This window comes from Phaethon lepturus, unplaced genomic scaffold (genome assembly GCF_000687285.1).
Source record: "Phaethon lepturus isolate BGI_N335 unplaced genomic scaffold, ASM68728v1 scaffold915, whole genome shotgun sequence".
Lineage (NCBI taxonomy): Eukaryota > Metazoa > Chordata > Aves > Phaethontiformes > Phaethontidae > Phaethon > Phaethon lepturus.
In genome coordinates this window covers 11,979-33,657 of record NW_010542422.1, presented here as the reverse complement: position 1 = coordinate 33,657, position 21,679 = coordinate 11,979, and the positions used below count along the sequence as shown (strand labels likewise).

At 41.5% G+C, this 21,679-nt stretch overlaps 1 protein-coding gene across 1 annotated transcript; it reads right to left on the bottom strand.

The window, feature by feature from the left end:
- Positions 1-12,553: 12,553 nt before the first annotated feature.
- STYK1 (serine/threonine/tyrosine kinase 1) lies at positions 12,554-18,336 on the bottom strand. The gene is given in 10 exon segments (XM_010287996.1): positions 12,554-12,758; positions 13,493-13,589; positions 13,858-13,898; positions 14,138-14,346; positions 14,596-14,679; positions 15,518-15,699; positions 15,997-16,218; positions 16,221-16,238; positions 17,220-17,363; positions 18,270-18,336. Coding segments are annotated over 10 exon segments (1,269 nt in total).
- Positions 18,337-21,679: the final 3,343 nt, after the last annotated feature.

Genomic DNA, 21,679 nt, shown 5'->3' with positions numbered 1-21,679 from the left:
TGCCCCATCTTTTTTCCCTTGTTTTCTTGCTTAAAAAGTAAAAGCCTTTTTTTCTGACAGCAGCAATGTATTTTCATGCTATTTCTGCATGCAGAAAGACTTAACTCCAGTGGGCCACAGCAAAATGAGGGTCCAGGAATCACAGAATCACAGAATCATTAAGGTTGGAGAAGACCTTCAAGATCATCAAGTCCAACAATCAACCCAACACCACCATGCCCACTAAACCGTGTCCTGAAGTGCCACATCCACATGTTTTTTGAACACTTCCAGTGATGGTGACTCCACCACCTCCCCGGAAAGCCTGTTCTAATGTTTGACCACTCTTTCAGTAAAGAATTTTTTCCTAATATCCAATCTAAACCTCCCCTGGCACAACTTGAGGCCATGTCATAACCTAAAGGGTTACCCGCCCATGGGAAGTGGTGAATGAATTCCTAGTTTTGCTTCGCTTCTGTGTGTGGCTGTTGCTTTCCCTGTTAAACTGTCTTTATCTCAACCCATGAGTTTTCTCACTTTTACCCTTCTGATTCTCTCCCCTGTCCCATTGCGGGGGGGTGAGCGAGTGGCTGTGTGGGGCTTAGATGCCAGCTGGGGTTAAACCATAACAGTAATTTTCCTTTTATAAGCAGGTTGCCTTTAGGGTTGTTCCTATCAAAACCTGCATTTCTGAGAGAAGTCTGAGACCTGCAGTGTCATTTGGTATGACCAGCTCTAAACCTTGAAGCTGGTTGTGAAGCCTCCCCAAGAAATTTTTGCAGGTTTGTCTCTGAAAAATTGTCTCTTGAAAAACAGTTTCCCAGGTTCAGACCCGAGCTGGGACAGCACGAGGGGGAGAGACACCGATTTCCAGAGTTGTACTCTAGTAGCCTGGCTCCCATGCTAGGACATCCAACACCTAGATTTTCTTTATTGTTTCTTAAACATTGTTTTTGGTTTAAAAACCTGAACCCAGATGTGGCTTCCCTCACCATAGTAATATGTTTTTATATATGTATGAGTGAAAAAACCCTGCTGAGTTCTTGGTTTGCATTTCATGTCTTGTATACAGTGTGTACTTCAGGCTGGGCAGAAAATAACAAGCATCACGCAGGAACCTCCCTTGGCACTCAGCAACTTAAAAAAACACTGAAGTGTAACACAGTGAATAAACATTGGCCTGACCACGATCGTTCTCCGATTTATGATGCCTACTGCCTTCAAGCTTCAGCTTTATTTGGGATATCGTTACCAATTCCAAAATCTTGCAGAGAAGCTTCTTCATAAGTACTCAGGTTTTTAACATCTGCATATTGCATGTTGCAAAAATCATCATGATCTGCAAGTAATTTGCAAGAGTTTTCAAGGCTGCATGCACATGTATGTGATGGAAAACCAGCTGGTAGTCCTGAATTTTCATAATGTGCTCACAGCACAGCTGCTAGCAGAAACCATGTAAATATCGACCTTAATGTGAAGTTCTGTGTCTGTCTTCCCATGATTTTCTGTTTCTCATTTTAGGATTTTCCTTTCTGTCATTTTGTTTTTGCTGATTAACTGCAATAACCACAGGCACTCTCTGCCTATCATTAACATGATCATTAGGATTTTTAGTATGTATGTCCACAGATAGACACAAATGAGAATATCATATATTCTTGCCTGGTTGTGAAACATACTTTTGATAGCATGCCTCAAAACTCCAAGTCTTAAGTGAAGCAAAGCAACCCTCTCACTATTTCATCCCGTACATTTTCCTAGACTGGCTCTCTGGAGAAGAAAGAAGATATTATTGAAGGTCAGAGATGGGCAACTGGTGCCGCAAGAAGACTACAGCCCTGGTCGGCATACCCGGGGACATGCACGACAGTTACGTTGCAGGTAGGATATAATGGCAGGGCTATCAGCCACATGTCTTGCTGCTGTCAGGTAGAAGGCAAACACTGAGCAATCCCACTTCAAACAAAACCAGGACAACGGATGCCTACAGGCCACAAACAGACCACCTGGAGTATCTCAGCATGCGTGCTCATGCTGTGCCGGTCTGAACGACAAGCCTGGACGCAACCACCAGGCATCAGGACCCTCTTGGTTTCACAAACAGTGCTTCATTTCAGGTCCCAGCTTCTGCCAAAGTGGTGCCAACCATGGTTGAAAAGATAAATTTGGTGCTGGTTACATAATCCACACCCAGACCTGCTTCCAGTGTGCCTGTCCTCCAGCAATCCTCCCTGGCACCCTCACCAGGAACCCCAGTTACAGGGCAGGATGCCACTGCAGGCAAGTGCTTTGGCCAATGTGAAGTAACTTCATCTCTGGAGTGAAAGCAGGCTCTTACAGGCAGCAAGATAGCCTACACTGGATTGGAATTACAGCGTGGTGCCTGGCAAAAAATAAACTATCAGCTAGGGGATTTTTCTTGTAATTTAATTTCTTCTGACTTTCACGGAACAGAGCTCTTTCACACGCTTTTGTCTTTACCTCTCTCATGTAAAGAGCTCACTGAGTAATCATATGGCTCCACTGTAGCTGCATAACTCTGGATGTGCCCTGAGTCAGAAGAAACATACAGCTCCTCTCACTGAAGAGGTAGTTATCAAGTTTGCATTCAGCAGCTCCTGCAAACAAAAGTTGGTTTAATTAACAGGAATCACACTAGTGCCTCTTCCTAGTCTGAATACTCCTGGAAGAGTTAGTCACATCATAGCAAATGTTGCCCTGAAGACAAAATATTCTAACACACACTAAGCGCAAACAGATGGAAGCAGTCAGATGTTAACAACTAAGAACCAAGACAGAGCATTTTCCATATAACATCCAGGTTTAAGGTTAACATGAAGAACAACTCCAATGCAGGTACTGCTCCACAATCTCAAACCAGGCAACCGTGCTCAGAATCACTGATTTTTTAACAAATTCAACACAGTCTTATCTTGACTGTCTTGATGTTACTCTACTACACTGGTGGGCTCTTCCAGGTCCTATTCTGACATATCAAATTCTCCCTGGGCACGGCACTGAAAGGCTCTAGATGTCATTCCAGGAGGGAATGTATCTCACAGAGCAAACATGCATTGTGTTATTAATGAAGAAATAGGGAAAGAATAAGTCTGTAGTGACTGGCAGAAAGCCGGAAGGAAGGCACAGCATGGGTCTCATGGCAGGGCTTGGTCTTCTGCTGTCATCTTAATATCACCCAGCATATGAACAAGATTCCTGATAAGCACATCCAGCACCTTTTGAAGGTAATGGATGTAGGCAAGGGTCATCCTATAGCAGCAAGAAGACACAGTAGCTTCTTCCTCTGCCATGAACATTTCAATTTCTTTAATCCTACTTGTGCTCTCCACTTCCTCTTTAACAGTTCTTTTGCTCTTAAATGCTGGATGCTGACCTCTTTACTTCTACCAAAACTGCTCCCAGAAGAAAAACTTGGAATTTAGAGTCTGGACAGAAATCATTCCTTGGCAAATCTGCACCGATTTAAATTTTAATCTAACCAGGATTATAAATATTTCATAACATGCCTTGTTGGTAGTGTTGCTGCTCGAACCTAGCACTGTTAAACACTGCTTCCTCACGCCATAGGTCTGTTGTAAACCTCCTAAAGTGAGAAGTAGTTACTGTAAGTAAGTAAGTGAAGCAGAGGGTGAAGAAAGGAAGGACAGGGTGAAGTGAGTTGGTTTGGTTGTAAGAGATTTTCATATAGACCAAGTTAATCCATACATGATAAAAAGACAATTTTCCCATTTACTATTTTTTTTTTTAATTTATACTTTTAGATGGAAATTCACACTCAAGGTTGAACAGAGATACTTGGAAAGGAGTGGTTTCTGTGAATGCAATGTACAGGGTGATAAAGCAGGCCACGCTTAGGGGCATCCTTCAGGAAGCTGGTCAGCTGCTGGGAACATGGAGATACAAGGGGCTGTGCACAGGCTGGGGCACTCCCCATGCACGCTGCCGTGTCTGATGAGATGGCAGCTGTAAATACCGTGGTAGAGGCATTTTCAGTACACAGAAAGAAATCTTTAACACAGGACACCTCAAAAGCATCCAGCACCGCTACGTAAAACAGCAGCAGGAGATAAGAGTTTTCAGCTTTAGTAACACCCAGCCACTGACTTGCCAGTGAAAGCTAAGCCTCCCCACTCACACTTCACAATCTGCAAGCTCACACTTTCTTAAAAGCTCAGGAACAAGTCTGGGATGAACTTTAAATTTTGCCTCCAACAGGAATAGAAAAGAAAGCAGCGGTGGGTAAGAGATGTTTATCAAACACAGGAGGGAAATAAGAAGGAAGATCTGTGAGTTCATAGAATCATAGAATCATCAAGTTTGGGTTGGAAGGAACCTTTAAAGGTCATCTAGTCCAGTCCCCCTGCAATGAGCAGGGACTAATTCTAACAGCCCTGTGAGACTCTCCTCTTAGGACAAGATGAAACACAGTCTGTATTTCCTACTTGGAAACTCACCAAATGTTAAAACTTTCTTCCAAAATTTTACCTGAACATAAGATTTCCCTCCTGGGACAGCTGGAGTCCAGAAATTTTTGTTTCAGCTTTAAAGGAGACTATATGGGATGCAGGATCTACAGATACATGTCTTCCTTACTAAGATCCAACACTTCAAGACCTTATTGCCTTATCTGATATGATACGGTATTTCACATGCCAATTGCACCCATGTCAGATTGACTCTAGAAGCACAGAAGCATGCAGAAGAAAACACCGTGGTTGTGCCTTCCACACTGCATTTCTTCAACTGCTGCTTGCTGGTTGCTAACCTACAGCTCAACCACAAGGCAGAGTTTACAACTCACAAACCAACAATCACCAAGCTCAATTTTAAAGAGGCTATAAAACCAGCTGCACAGTACAGCAAGATTTTGGTAATGATTTTCTGAACAATTATTCACAACTGAGATATATTCCATCACTTACAGCAACAAAGGCTAGGTCAGATGCCATCCCAGCATTGGACCATGAAGAAGGGACAGTAATGTTGCAATAAGGGATCGTACCAACTATACTTCTAACAGGAGCAGCATAGTCATAGCGGATAAGACGTGACAGCATTCTCTGACTCCAGTGTGTCAATTGGCCTGAAAAAACAGGCATTTGTTGTCAGTCCCAAATGATTTAATGTCACTTTGTGTAAGTCCAGTCATGGACTATACTAGGGATGTTTCCTGGCCATTTTTGCTTTCCCAGTATGTTTTGTACATGACTCATATTCAAAAGTCCTGGGATTACCAACAAGATATATGAAATCCAGATATTTTGCTGAGTATTGAATAACTACATTACATTCCACAGGCTTGCTCATACCATGCAAAATAAGAGAGCGTTACTGTATTTTTCGTGATATAGTACTCAAGACACTGTTGCTAAAAGTCAGTGATGGCAGCTCAGGTTAGCTTGCTACATATGCATATGAGATTCTTGGGAATGAGTTTTGCAGAAGACAACGGCAAGAAAAAGAGGAATGAAAATAAAAATCCAAGGGCAAAATTAGGGGCAAAAAATGCCCAAAGGGAAATACAGCATCCTGCACATAAATAATTTCCACAAGAGTTGGAATTTGAGATAATTTTTTATAATCCTAAACAATATACAATAAGAAAACCAAGACAGAATTCATTAACATTTGGGAAAAAATTACGGGATAGCAAGCTTTAAGCCACAAAAGACTCAAACATTTTCATGAACATCACCAAGTTATCCATTTAATATTTTGCATATGAATTATCAGTTTCATACACTGAGTAGAAACCTACTAATGGCCCAAAGGATTGGTTAGAAAAGGGCCCCACTGAATCAGCATGAATGTGAGATAACATAGAAAGAGGAACAGAAGTATCTCAATTCTTCCAGCAGTTCAGAAGTGTCAGGCTTCATACAGATACTACTGTTACCTGAAATGTATGAATCAACCACTTATGGAGTTGTTTTTAAAGGTATTCGGATTCACACTTGCACCTAAACAAAACCAGATGTACAGTCAGGTCCTCTTCGTGCATCACAGCATTAATTCTTAATTTTAAGGCAGTCGACCGGAGGGCAGATGCGGCAAGACCAGTCAGTCGTGCCGTAAAACCGACTGCAGCAGCTGTGAGGAAATGAGGGTAAACACTGCAGCCTGTGGGATAGGTTTGGATTTTGCCACATTGCTGCCTGTTTCTTATGTCAGAAAACATGCTGGCATCCTTTATGAACCTGCGTGAAGTAAAGGCACCCGTAACCCTGTAACAAGGATTTTTTTGACATCCATTGCCCTGACAGCAAGGGCTGCTCCAGCACAGACAAAGAAAGAGCCAAATATGCAGGGTGAAAATAAAAAATACGCAAAGTAAAACAGATCTAAAGTACTGGTGAAAAATTTGAGATAAGTTTGCAAGGTGAACGAGCTTGTAACTTCTGAGCTCGGGCTGTAACATGCTCTGTGTGAAGCTATGCTGACATGGGAACAGAAGAGCAACACTTCTCATGTAAAAAACCAAAGCTACAGGAGTAAAATGCCCCATGTGGAAGTGGGCAAGTGGGGGCTGTTTAAAAACAAGGCAAGAGGAAAACCCCAGGCCACATCCTCCTTTTGTCACAGATAGAAAGACATGATAAAACATTCTATAAATACGAGGCTAATTAATGAGAAAAAATTAGCACTTTTATGTGTCTTGGATAGTTTGGGGGAGGGTAGGTTGGGGTTTTTTTTTGAATTTTCACTATTTCGTGCTGGTGCAGTACATGCTATACAAACCGCGAGCTGCAGGAGGTAGCATAAACGCGTGCACTCTCATATCCTCATGACTAAACCACAACCCTCACCAAAAAGCAATTCTGTGAGAACAGAGGAGCAAGTAAGAGCACTGCAGTCTCTCTCTGCTGTGTGTTTAAATGGAAAACTCTTGCTACATGCCCACTGTAGCAGGAAAAAAGATTTATGGAGGCCTAGAGAGTTCAAAAAGACTCTTAAAAAGCTAATGGCTCAGCTGTGGTTTCAGGAAATTCCAAGGACGGTGAAGCCAAACCGCACCATGAATATTTGGTATCCATCCATCCTGCCTGTCCTTTTTGGACCATAACCTTTTTTTCCTCTCTGTCTGCGCTGGGCAAAACTTCCTCATCCTTAGGAGAGCTGCTGGTGCTAATTCAGTCGCTCACTGAAAAGATGATCAAATGGCTGAAGAAGGCAGGTATCCGAGAGAAACCTTTGTAATGAAAGACATGCTACATCTACATTTGAGAAGGACAGTGAAACAATCCACTCTTTTCCAGTCTCCAATCCTGTATAAGCAGGTGCGTTGAGTGCTAGTCAAATAAAGACTCAGCTGCCTACGATTTACGTGCCGTGGTGCCAAACTGCTCCTTCCTTGCCCTGTCAGGAGCGAGGCCGGGCACGCTCACGCTCAGATGAGCAGCGGTGAGGCGAACAGCCGCCGCTGACCCTAACGCTCGCTGCCTCTCAGCAGCAGGCGCAGGGTCTCACTCTCATGGCTTCAAAATATACAGGAGACGACAATGCAACAGCTGTGCTGGTTCTCTGCATTTGTTCCAGATGGAGGAATTCTTTTGTGTTCTAAAAAAAGCTTCCAGACTTACACCCCAAGCCTAGGGCATCACCACGGGGAAAGTAAAAAGCTCGTTTCAAAGAAACAGTAAACTCGTGCTTTTGGTGACGGCAAAAGTATTGCAAATCGGAGAGGTAAAGCCCAGGTGTAAAGTTCATTCTGCCAGTTCTGCAGGACTTGTGGCTCCCCTGCTTCACACTAAGTCAGCAGGGAGTGACTGAATTATGCAGATGGCCCTGCCATCTTGGAGAAAATTTCAACGTAGTAATAAAAAGTCAACATTTTTCATGGGAACAAGATATTAGAATTAAACAAATAAAGCAGTCTTTCATTGAAACCCCAGGCTTCTCCACAATACAACTGTGAAAAATTTTCACCAAGCCCTCAGCGGTTTCACTAAGCAGGAATTAATGCATGAGTCTACACTAAAAATTTAGACCCGTGCATGAATGGAGACTGCCATGTGGAAAAGACTTCTATATAGGCTACTTTGATTAGCATGAAGTGTAGTTAAACTAGGGTAACTCCACATGTATAATTCCTTTTGTGCCACTATAAAACTTAATCTGATTTAGATTCAGTCACTTCCAAACTAACCTGGGGAAAAGGCAGTCAAACCAGAATAAGAATACTCACCTTGAGTATCAAACCACTTTATTGAAAGGGAATTAGACCATATCACATATCAGAAAAATGTCTTTCTGTGGACAAATTCATAAGCAGGGTCTTGGCACAGATTTGTTCTCGGTGGAAACTTAAAGCACATCTTTTATTAGAGGCTGTGAGGTGCTCAGCATCCTGAGTTCCCACGGATTCCCTTGATCAGAGCTTTGGTAACAGGAACAGAATATGAGGATTTGTGTAAACCAGAACATTGCTTTCTGCGGTGTAACAAGATAGGGAGCTTTGAGAACAGTGATGCATTTGTCACATTTATCTCTCCGTTTAACAAAGCTCCCTGTGAACCACTGTACATTATTCATCAGGTCTGCAGCAGCACTATGGATGCTGTTCACACTTCTGAGATTGTGTTATGTATCTGAAACACACCCACCTTTCATTGGCAAGACCTTTGAGAATACCCCATTCTTGGGTGGGAGGTCTGAACCAAGCAAACGTTTCTCTTAATGAATAGTTTATTTACCAAAAAAATAACATCAGCTGACTGGTAACTAAATTTGACCTAAATTTACTAGGTAGCTTTGAACCTGCTTTCAAATGAGGGAGAGAGAAGAGGATGTTGTTATGCACACCTGCTTTAGCATTTGGAAAAAAAAGATGTTTCAATTCTTCAAGCTAGATTTACACCAACAGTGGTTATGGACATTAAGGTGCTGATTAGCCAACACCATAAGAAAAGTCAGAAAGCTAACTAAGCACTCTTTAATGGAGTTTCCAACGTGCTGGTATATAGTGGTTATATATATCCTGTATGAACTAACATTACATTTATTTCTGGATGGAAACATAGTTCCTTACAAAGCGTAAGTGATAGAGGAAAAACAACCATTCCATTCACGTTAGTTTGCATCCATTCACGTTAGTTTGCATTTAAAAGAGAAAACTTCTTAACATTGTCTTTGGAAGAAGACCAATAAATTTTGATGGAAACAAGAATCTAAGCTCCTTTTTACAGCTGTATATGTTTAATATCTAAACTGATGATTGAAGACTTCCTTCAGAGTAAATATTCCCCTTTAGAATAGCTTTTTAGAATTTTAGCTAGAACAGCATCATTTAGCTTTTTTCACAACATGGATTTTCAGCCTTCCATCCTACATGGCTAACACACCTCATTTTGGCCTTGTAGGATGTGCAGGCCTGCAACTTGTTCCAAAATTATCAGGGATTCAACTACATGAAAGAGTGAAACCTAATGAAGATAACTGACTGCAATTAGCCTTTTCTGAGTTGGTATGCCCTTCAACTTCAAACACATACAAAGGTCATGCTAATTGGAGGGATACTGGGTGAACTTTTAATCCATTATTCACACAGAACAGTAAAAATATTCCTTTAATGTGCATTTATACTTTTTTTTCACAAGAACTTTTATTGCTCAAAGAGCCAAAATAATTAAAGGAAGAAAAAATTATGGCACTGTCAATTCAGAAACCAGAAACAGTAAAAGACAGATGAGAAAACTTGTTCCACAGACTGATTCTGCTTATTTTGAAATAAAGGAAAAATGTTCACCACCTCAAGTGCCTGTGATTTTTTAAAAAGTTTGCATGTTCATTAAAATCAATGACCAAATATTTTCAGTTAAGCTTTGTGCAGCTTATATTATAAAATATCATATTGAACAAGAAAAATAAAACCACTTTTTTTTAAGGAGACATGCCCCTGTTCCAGGCAGACACTGAAGACATACAGGTGTATTTCCACCATGACCCTCGGCTGTCCTAGGACAAGTCTTAGCACAGGTACTACTAACTTTTCTGCAATAGCACTGGCACAGCCAGAGCCTGCTCATAACCTGAATAGTCAAATCATGTGCACTCACATAAATCACCAGTGCAACAACCCTAATCACTGAAATCTTTAGTGGAAACAAGTCCGGAACTCACATTAAAATGTATCCACTGATCACTGCATGGCATATAAATGGCTTACAAGAACACTACATACGTAAAATTTCTCACACTATTATTTTAAGCTGAATCTTGAGTTCATATTCAGCAGCTACTGGGCACAAATTCATATCCTCCATGTGATTACCAAAGTTATCTGTGTTGTTTATATTTGAGACCTTGAAGTAGCTCCGTTATCGTCACAGTATTCACAAAATGCTACATACTGTCACTCTTGTCATAGGGTAGCTAAGAAGGTTATGTCCAATATCCAGATCCTCACTGTAGAAATCTTGCAGCAAACGTGTCACCACAGAGATAAACACAGTCTACAGTATATTCTCACCATAATCACACAATGCTGTCACTACGCATGCTTATTGTCATCATACATTGTTTTTACTGTAGATCATCCTTTCTTATTTGGTGTGCTCTTAACATTCCCACACTGTTTTCACAGTAGCTGTTATAACCATGGACAGATGCCCCCCCAAAAACCAAAATAATTAACACAGCAATTAGCAACTCAAATGAGAAGCACATGAACAAATGACCTGCTCTGCTCAAAGGAATAATTGGTTAAGGAACATCCCTGAGAACTTCATGTCTGTAAGGACTTTCTCCTGAAACGAGGATGAGATAATACGCCCTCTGTCTTGGACTACTGACTTGGCCCCACAGCTACTAGATACACAAATGAAGATGTATTACATTAATGTAACAAATTCTACATCCACAGATATGCAGGGGTTTTTTTGTTGTGGTTTTTTGTTTTTTTTTTAAATACAGTACCCACTGTCCCGTGGGAAGCTAGAATATGAAGCACTGGAGAAATCTCAGGCATTTATTAAGCACTTAAAAGGCAAGAACACAACAGTCTTGAATAGGTCCTTAGAGAATGGACAGGAAACTATCCATTTGTATTGCCTACGCTGTACACTTTTTCCTATAGGGCTGTGCCCCATAGCATATTCCCCAGGACATCTCCTCTTTTGAATACTCAACTGATGCAGTTTCCTGGGACAGAAAGGATGGAGAGAGATTTCCAGAAACCTCCTCGTGGTGGGTTGACCTTGTCTGGATGCCACGAGCCCACCAATGCCGCTCTATCACTCCCCCTCCTCAAGTGGGCAGGGAAGAGGAAATATGACAAAAGGCTCGTGGGTCAAGATAGGGACAGGGAGAGATCACTCACCAATTATTGACATGGGCAAAACAAACTCAGCTTGCAGAAATTAATAATTTATTGTCAAATAAAAGTCAGCATAGGATAATGAGAAATAAAACCAAATCTTAAAACACTTTCCCCCCACCCCTCCCTTCTTCCCAGGCTCAGCTTCACTCCTGATTTTCTCTATCTCTTCCCCACAAGTGGCACAGGGGGACAGGGAATGGGAGTTGTGGTCAGTTCCTCACACGTTGTCTCTGCCGCTCCTTCCTCCTCAAGGGGAGGACTCCTCACACTCTTCCCCTGCTCCAGCATGGGATGCCTCCCACAGGAGACAGTCCTCCACAAACTTCTCCAACCTGGGTCCCTCCCACAGGGTGCAGTCCGTCAGGAACTGACTGCTCCAATGTAGGTCCCCTGCGGGATCACAAGTCCTGCCAGCAAACCTGCTCCAGCGTGGGCTCCTCTCTCCATGGGTCCACAGGTCCTGCTAGGAGCCTCCTCCAGTGCGGGCTTCCCATGGGGTCACAGCCTCCTTTGGGCATCCACCTGCTCTGGCGTGGGGTCCTCCACAGGCTGCAAGGTGGAGATCTGCCCCAGTGTGGGCTGCAGAGGCAACAGCTGGCCTCAGCATGGTCTTCACCACAGGCTGCCGGGGAATCTCTGCTCCAGCACCTGGAGCACCTCCTCCCCCTCCTTCTTCACTGACCTTGCTGCCTGCAGAGCTGTTTCACGTATTCTCACTCCTCTCTTCGGCTGCTCTTGCACAGTATTTTTTACCCTTTTAAAAATATGTTATCACAGAGGTGCTACGAACATTGCTGATAGGCTCAGTTTTGGCCATCTTGGAGCTGGCTGGAACTGGCCCTCTATCAGCCATGGGGAAAGCTTCTGGCATCTTCTCACAGAAGCCACCCCTGCAGCCCACCCCCACAAAAAAAAATTTGCCACACAAACCTAATACACTCCTGTAACTCAAGTTTCTCATTACATTTTCTACAGCTTCCTAAACCCACTTTGCTCTCAAATCACCACTGGCAGAGTGGTATCAACAGGTTGATTTAATAATAATAATAACAACAATAATAAAAATAATAGTGTTAAAAGTTTGATGTTTCAGATGTGGAGGAGAGATCTGATATATATAATGCGTTTGAAAAATAAAGGGATCCCTCCCAACATACACACCTCATTCTGAGCTTGTAAAGTGTCTGGAAAGAGCAAACTCAGAGACTTCCCCATTACCAGCGTGTGAAAAGTCGTTCAGAGTATAGTGTATTCACTCACTAGACTGTGCACATCAACACCAGCAACATTAGCATAGAGTTCAGGCACCACTATCTCAGGCACCTGCAGTACTGCATGGTCATTGCTGGTTTTCATAGCTGTCTGTAGGGATCGCATCAGGTCTACTGGAGAAGGCCGGTTAGTTGCATTCCACTGCCAGCAGGACTTCATGATGCCATACCTATAAGATGGAGAAGTAAGGAGGCACTGGGAATGAAAAGCACCAAGACAAAGTTTTACTACCGTCAAGTAATCTCCTATTTAAAGTGTCTAGAGACCTCCTCTTTTTCTGCTTCATATGTGGTTGCAAATTTCAAAGGGTCATTGAAAGAACTTCTTGTTCTTTCAGTGACCCTTTGAAATTTGCAACCACATAATAATGCATGGGGACAAAGGCATGCAGTTGTTTGTGAGGATGTCAGCTGTGAGTACAGGAAAAGGGAAGAAGATTGTAATCCCTTTTGAAACAGCAACTGGGTTTCCTTATGGAAGAAAAAGCCGCTGAATATTAAAAGAAATTATGTCTTCACAAGACGAAATACAATGCCTTAGATCTTCCCTCTGGATGCTTTTTCATTTCAGGGAGAATCCCACAACTTAAGAGGAGAAAGATTACTCCAGGATAGTCCTCCATGTTGCAGGGAAGCAGTGGAGCAACACAATGCAAGGGCAGACATGGAAACAGAAACAAGCCATTTTCAAAAGAAGGAGCAGTTTTGGCAATCAAAATTTCATGCAGCAGAATCCAGTAAGGACATGTGGCAGACATGTGAGAACTAGTCTCCTCAGCTAACAGGTTACCGTTTTGTATAGTCTAGACTTAAGAGTTCTTCTTTAAGACCTAGTTTTGTATGTCTCACTTCCATTTAGCTCTGCAGATCTCAATTTTAATTATCCATAAAGCAAGTGGCTTACATGGCTTGCTGGCAGCTTGAGGGCTGCTTCATAATGTTCTGTCTCTGCAGGTATGATAAGATGTCAGAAGGTGGCACGTCAGGATATGGTGGAGCACCTGGAAAGGCAAGAGGTAATGGTTGCAGATAGCAGCTTCTGTATAAGAATGCCTTCCTTCCATACCAGAATCCATTTTTTTCCTACCACGATTCACACTGACAAAGTCTAAAAGGAATTGTCAAAACTTTGCAAGTTGGAAAAAATGGGATGCTTATTTACATGGTCCAACTTTACTTTACAAGGTCCAAATTCTGAAATTTGAGGGTTTGGGTCTTGTTAACTTGCTGCTTCCTTACATATTGTCTATTATCATTAACTCTTCTTACCTAATGTAATCATTTCATACAGTAGAATTCCAAAAGACCATCTGCAAGAAAAGAAAGCAAAGCAATGTTAAATTTCCATTCCAGCTAGCTAGCTTAAATACATATATGACTAGGCATGACCTGCAGAAATGAGAAGAGAAGGTATGAGCTATAAAGTGAAGCATTATGCTGAGAATAGATGTGCCTTACTGTGAACTTCAGGACACTACATGACACATAAAGGAGTGAAAGAGACAGGCCTTACAGACAGATGGACTTCTAGTCAAAAATTAAATCATACATGTCTGCCTTGATGCTGGGGGGTTTCTTCAGGAGCTGCTCTGGAGCTTGCCACTTGACTGGCACAATCTGTGTGACTGAGTTGGCACCATATGTGTGAGTTTCATAGGCCAGACCGAAACCACAGAGCTTAGCAGTGAAGTTGTGATGAAGGAGGACATTCCTGGCAGCAATGTCACCATGGAACAACTTCTTCTGTTCAAGGTAAGCCTGGAAAGTTGGAAAAGAAAGAGACCATGATAATTTTAAAATCATTTATATACATTTTCACTTAGTTTATGCCTGTCTTCCATGCTGTGGAATAGAGGTGTATGCGTGCCAAAATAATGCAAGCATATTTGGCTCAGTTTTAACAAAGCACATCCTCAGTGTTTAGGCCAAGACAACATAGGCCACTATACAGACTTGTGTTGCAATCACGCAGGAAAGGAAAAATGCAGCGAATGTGAGCAGACTTACCAGAGCTGCTGCAACTTGTTGTCCAACTTCATATACTTGCCTCTCAGTAAGGTCATAGGGAATGCCATCCATTGTCATTACATCCTAGAAACAAAAGAGCAGACCTTGGATCAAACAAATGCCCTAGCTGTAGGATACTAGGGAATGTTTCCTTCTAATCTAATAAATCTAATTTATCTGGTGGATACCCAGATAAAAGAAAGAGAGTAAGGTAAGCACACAATGTTTTTCCTGTGTTTTCCAGCCCCCAACTATTTTCAACTTAAGGACTTCCTGAGATGGTTATGGTTTCAACATGTTCAGTAACCTCTGAAAGGTTATGTTCCATGAATGTATTCACTCTTGTCTTGAACACATGTAAAGTTTTGAAATCCACAGAAGTCAGTGGCAAAAAATTCCTTTAGTCAACTCCCCACTTCAATGAAGAACCACCTCCATTTGTTTGCTTTGGACACAGCACTTACTGTCGTTATTTGGTACCACCTTATCCTGCTTCTGAACAAGACCATGAGCAATCTGTCTGTATCTATTGTTCCAGATGTAGGAGAATAATGGATTTATATAGTGACATGGCAGAATTTTTTTGCTATGCCTTTCTTAATAATACCTAATATTTGGTTTCTTTTTTGGCTTAAATTAACATTCTCATCAGACTGTATATTTTCATACCATCAGTCCCATGACTTCAGTCCTCATCAGCAATGGGCAGATATGAGGCCATCATTACATATATGAAGCTAGCATTGCTTTTCCACATGGGCATAATTTCATTTTTAAGTATACTGAATTTCACCTGTTATTTGTATTGGCCAGTCTCTCAACCTTGGAAGATCCTTCTGCAATTCCTCAAGGTCGTCTATGATTTATGGGTTGTACCTAAGGAACTTAAGAAGATATTCTATCATCACTTCTTTTGACTCACCTTCCGACATGTCCATAGAAATGTCAACAGGTCACCAAGAGACACGTCTTCCATGATCATATAAAGTGGGAGCTGGTCTACACAGCATCCAACCAGTTCAACCAGGTTCTCATGATGGCCAAGATTTTGATGGAATTTAATCCTCCCCAGGAAATCCATTACTTCCTGGGGACTAGCCGGGTCTGAAAGAATAAAAAAAAAAAAACACCAAAAAACCCCCCACACAAAAAAAACCCACACACACAACAAAAAAAACACAAATGGAAGCAGCAAAGAGCAGAGTGAGTAGCTTTTAAAATCAACATGAACAGCAATCTTCGTTAGTCCTACCAAGACACTCCAACCAAAACAGCACTGACTAGCTAACACGATACTGAACACAGCTTGTTCTTGCCCAGTAATGACTGCAAAGTTCTGCCCAGCATCATGTCTTTGATATAGAGACCTGTACCAAAGTGGATCCTGGCCATGTGCCTTACCTTGTAAGGCTTTCAATACTACAGTCTTAGTCTTCCCAAGGTTCCCAGTTCCCAATTGTGCTCTGTAGATGCTCCCATAGCGGCCATGTTTTATCAGCTGCAAGGTGCCTGGTGAGAGTGTCTCTCGTGATATCTCCAGTTCTTTCAGAGTCAAGGATGCAGAATTTAGCAGGCTCTCCACAGATGTCTCACTCAGCTGGATATAGTGGTTCTCTGTTGAGTCTGCTGATTCTTGTCATTCACTGACAAAAACAAGTACACATGATCCATAAAAGCAGACAGATGAACTCTTGTAGCAGGTGGCAATACCTGTCCTTCTATCCTCTTTGATTTTTACTCCATACTGTTTTGGAAATCAGGAAAAAGTAAGGAACTGTCATTGTATCTTACCCTGGCCCTTGAAGAGGTAAAGGAATTTATCTCCCACTCTATTTGATGAAAAGGCAGAATGAGTCTGGAGATGTCTACTATATTTAACTATGTAAACGTTCTAGATAAGACACATTTGTACTTGATTCCCATGTGCTTACCATTTTCTTTTATCACCAGCTACTAGTTGTTATGAAAGTGACATGCACTTTCATAACATATGTAGGTGTTCCCACAAAATTAACAAAATTAATCTTTGTTCTTAATTATTTCCCTTTACATAGGCTGAAGAGGCTTTTTCTTCTTACAATCACAAAATCAGTTCAGAACTGGATTTTCATTTCCACACAGCAACATGTGTTCGCAGTACCAACAAGCCTTTCCCTACCCCCTCACCAGTACCTGTTCTATTTCCTGTTGTCCCCACAGGAAGTGGGAGACAGTAGCTTGAAACTAAATTTCTTAAATGACAATATAGGAAATGGATTAGCTACATCAGATAACTACTGTAATTCATATTTACCCCAGTGAAAGTCTCCTTTGCAGTATCATCTAGAAAGCTGTTACATAAACACACTTTGCAGCTCTCAAGTGATGTTACCACAGTACGTTAATGAGCCTATATGGTATGCTGCTTTAGGTCTTCTCAGCTCTATCTACACTACAGATTTTATTACTGCTGGAAGTAGGGTAAATCAGGGTTCCCAGTTTTCCTGATGTTCACTGGATTGCTCAATACCACTCAGGCTCTTCATAAACGCTATTGCCTAACAGCTCAAGCGATGGGGAAATGGGATTGACTTCTGGCCACTGAAACCAACACTCTCTCCTCTGGTTGAAACACACATTTTTACCTTGGTGTCCCGATGACGATGATTGCTCCTGCTTTGCTCGCAAGCCTCGACAGTGGAGCCAAAGGATCACAGTTAGCAAGATGACAAAAAAACCCACAAGGAGAACTGGGACAACAATCACTTCAGTCTGATATTCACGCACAACTATCAGCAGAAAAAGAAAATGGGAAGCCAAGGAATAAGCAGCACTGCCTGATGCACATTGGTTCTGTATAACAAAGTAGTAATAACCTATTTCAGTAACTTTCAACCCCAAAGGCACGTGTATCTAACCTCTGCTCCTTGGAATAGCAACTGAACACTGTTAGTGCTGCCACTCTGTTTTACCCTGCTGAGTATCTAAACTGCATAAAACCACTGGGACTTCTGCACCTAAGGTCACTTATTTAGATGCTTTAACACAGAGGATAGGAATTGTAGCTCTGTGTAAGTATCATCCACCAGTGAAACAGAGCCGGCCCTGGCAAAGGGATAGGAGGGAAATAGGAAGGGCTGGATACTGCTGTGCCATCACAAATACACATGCAAGTATAGGTTCAGCTCCTTCTATTAAAATTATAGGGAGCATTTAAAGATAACAGGGTGTTGTCTCCTGGTTTGGATGTGACCAGAGGACACTGCAATTAACAAGGATGCTGCAGGTAACTAACTCTCTTAGGTTCCCAGATTTGGAGGCGGTGCTATTTTTGCATAGGGCAAGACCACACTTCAGTTCCCAAAGATGACAGAAAGTCATGAAATCAAAATCTCCCAAGACTGGTCCTTAGGGAATCTTTAATGACTATATTATGTCTCATTCAAAGTAGATATACTCTCAAATGGCTTAAAATTATATGAGATGAATCTCACCACAAAGGCTGCATCATCTTGAAAGTTTCTACCCTGAGACACAATGCAGGGAGAGCTCAGTCAAATCCTTCTGTGTGGACTAGGATGAAGATGGAGGAAGGGAAAGGGCTTGCCCCACTTTTTAGCAAAGCTGGCCTTCTTGCTCAGCATGTGAAAGCTTATTACTTAAGTATCACAGATATATGAATCCGTAAATCTTACCACATAGTTTGTCATTGTTGTTGCATTCCAGTAGCATGCGTGTGAATCTTTTTACATCCCCTGCCATGTTCAATGACAAGCAAGTGGGTCTCCAACCTGTCCTCTGCACAGACACAAAGAATATTAATTAAATTTATCAGGAGGAAGGATGATTTATGAAGCAACAAGTGAGCTGAATATGGAGCTTTCTACCCCTTATGATCAGTGGTTGCGTGAAGCAGCAGCACTGGGACTTTGAGGCTTACAGATATCTACTATCAAATCCTATGAATTGTACACTGCATGACCAGACAGAATTCAAGATTAAGCTTGTTCTACAGTGCTCCACAACCACTTGGGTACTCCTAGGCCTAAAGGCTGGCATACGTACAAAAACGTACAGCCATGAACTTAATTATATCTAAAGAGTAGCTAATAACAGCTAATACACTTCTAGCTAACACACTTCCTAAACGCCAGAACGGCTCAACCTATTATCTTCTGGTCCATTAACAGATCAGCAGCATGCATACAAAATGTCATTCCTGACTACAGCCCCTGCCACAGCTAGTACTATTGCGCCACAAAGACAAGGAGAAAAAAAGTCTTGTCATTAGGGTTCTCTGGTACTGACTCCTTAACATTGTCAGGTTTGTAATTAATCTGAAGCACAATATCTGTAACTATTCTGCATTTGTAGTTGAAAATCCAGAGCCTGTGCAAGAGTGCACCTTTCCAGCTGTAATTTCAGCTATCACTAATCCCTTAGCATGTGCAATCATACACCTACAAAACCTTCTGATTGTGTAAGTGCATTTGTCATGTACAACCCTGCTCAGATAGGGCTAGATTCACCAGCGTTTGCCAGTGTCTTTATGTTCAACACATCCCTGATGTAGAACTTCAGCTGTTCTGCACCACAGGGGGAGATTACCCCTGTAGAAATTTGTATTTCAATTCAAGTTGGTGTATGTCTTTTTGTTTATTCTCTGGAACAAGTACTTTAGAAGATGCCCCACTGCTACACTAAGTCTACTATCTTTACTAAGGACTGAAGTCATAAGATAGGAATAGGCTCTGTGGTGCTGCAACGATTTACATCAGCAGACAACCTGGACTACTATTTCTAAATTCTAAAAATCAGTGTGGTGAATAGTGATGACTGACAGAGAGGCAAGGCATGCACATTTAGCCACCGTTTTCTTAAAATCATTGCCAAAAATTTAAGACTTAACACCTTCACAAACACTATCATCTAGAACATTTTATAGGCATTGGGACTTTTACCCTGTAAGTACTTACTTTATTTTCAGCTATGAGTTCAAGGCAATTAACCTCGATGGCAAGTGTTAATAATAGTATGTGGCATTCTTACTGACATTAATATGGTTTTATGGAAGTTGGTGATAGATGAAACATTAAACAGAGTTTGTTCTCATGCTTAAAATTAACGGGTGCAATTATGCTTTATCAGTTGCACAACAGAGGCAGCAGAAAAAGGAAAATAGAATATGTCTGCACTTTAAGATATCACAGAAAGTCTGTTTAATTTTTTATTTCCTTTGATTCTTAATATGCTAGCAAATTCACCTGGTTTCGGGGTGTGGTTACAACATGAATTCAGTCAAAGGAGCAATAATACAGCAGTAACACCAAGTTTTTCAGGTACACTCTGAAGGCAAGCACACTTAAGTCAACCTACCTTGGCTATGACACACACACACACTTACACACAAATACACAGGTATCGCCATAAAAGGAACAGTCCTAGCTTCTTTCACACTCAGGTGCACACAGATATGAAAGACACATATGAACAGACATGATGGCATCACAGGAAAATAGACTTTAGGACCATTAGCTAGCAATCATGTTGTATAATCTGAATCATAAACAGTCCAAGCTCCATCTTAACACTAGCTAATGGCTTTGTTTTGTATAGATGCTCACTAGAAATGCACACGCACATTTAAACAATACGCATGCACAGGCACATATAAGCACATGCATACCAACTTGCACTTACCGCAGAAACACGCTCATACAGTGCAAAGATCCATGGAAAAACCCTTTGACTCAGCAACCATGTCTACACGGGTCCCCTTTCGCTAAAGAAGATTGCTACCTACTCCCTTTATGCACCTCCTATCAGCGATGGCAGTGGGTGGCACCCATGTTTTCTAGCCATACTCAGGGCAAAACTATGGGATCCAGAAATAAGCCCATTGGCAGCCATTGGTGCTTTATTTGCACTGGCACTCCCATTTGTTGCTGTTGCTTACGGAGCTGCACAGGTGTTGCCACTGGAAAAGTTTGATTAGACAAGTCCATTTACACTGTATGCGTCTATCCTCTTGCAAAACTCAGGAAGCAGGAAAAGAATTTGCACTTAGTAAGATAATTCTGAAGTCCTTTCAGTGCTACTTTCCAGACCAAGACCAAATCAATTCTCATACTAAGCTGTTTCTGCACCTTAGCTGTCTAACAGTAACATTATTGCAGTTCCTACATTTCCATCCTCAAAAGACGAGTGGCAACTCAGAAATCCACAGATCTCACGTTATACATTTAATAAATATTTTTTGCAGCATACCAATAGGGGACACATGGAGATTATGTGGAACTGACATCTTCAATGTACAGGTGCATACTCACCACATAGCAGAAAGCATATCGGCAGTGCTCAACTACTTATTTTATTAGAGACAGTTTTCTAGTACCAAGCCAGGATAAGGGGGACAAAAATACCTTAAGAGGTTCAAAACTTGTACCTCACTGATACTCTGACTTTCCTTGTCTGTGTGTTATGTTGCACCAAGAACAGTGCTTCCTAGATCACGAGCACAGGAGAACGTATCCTGTATTACTTCAATTCAGAATTTGCATTAGACAATTTGTGCAGTCACAAGTAAATGTCAGTCTAGTTATTATTCGACTTTTTTTATTAGTCTTTTACATGCATTGAAATCCACTCACTTGAATTCATTTCTCTTTATTGTTTACTTTCAAAAATGTATTTGCTTCAACAGTCTGCTCTCCTTCCCTGGACCTATCTAATCTTTCAGATTATTCTGATTTCCTCCTCCTTCAGTTGAAACTCATTATTTTTACTGTTTACACAAAATCTGGAACTTTCTTTTTTCTCTCATACATGCATATTTTTTCATCAGGTTTTATTGTGCAGCACTTCAAAGTGACTTAGCACGTTATTTAAGAAATCTAGTTGGCAGTACAATAAAAAATCAGACATGATAGGTAATGAGCACAGTACTAAGCCACTCTTTCTTCAGAACGCCAAGGCCCAAGGTAAGGGTGATATGTTCCAGCTCAGTTTCAGACTCCAGAGCCTTCCTGAAAGACACTTTCCCTTTGATAACAGGGACCAGAAAGCAAATGAGCTTTTCTAGAACAAGGCTCAATACAATGGACTG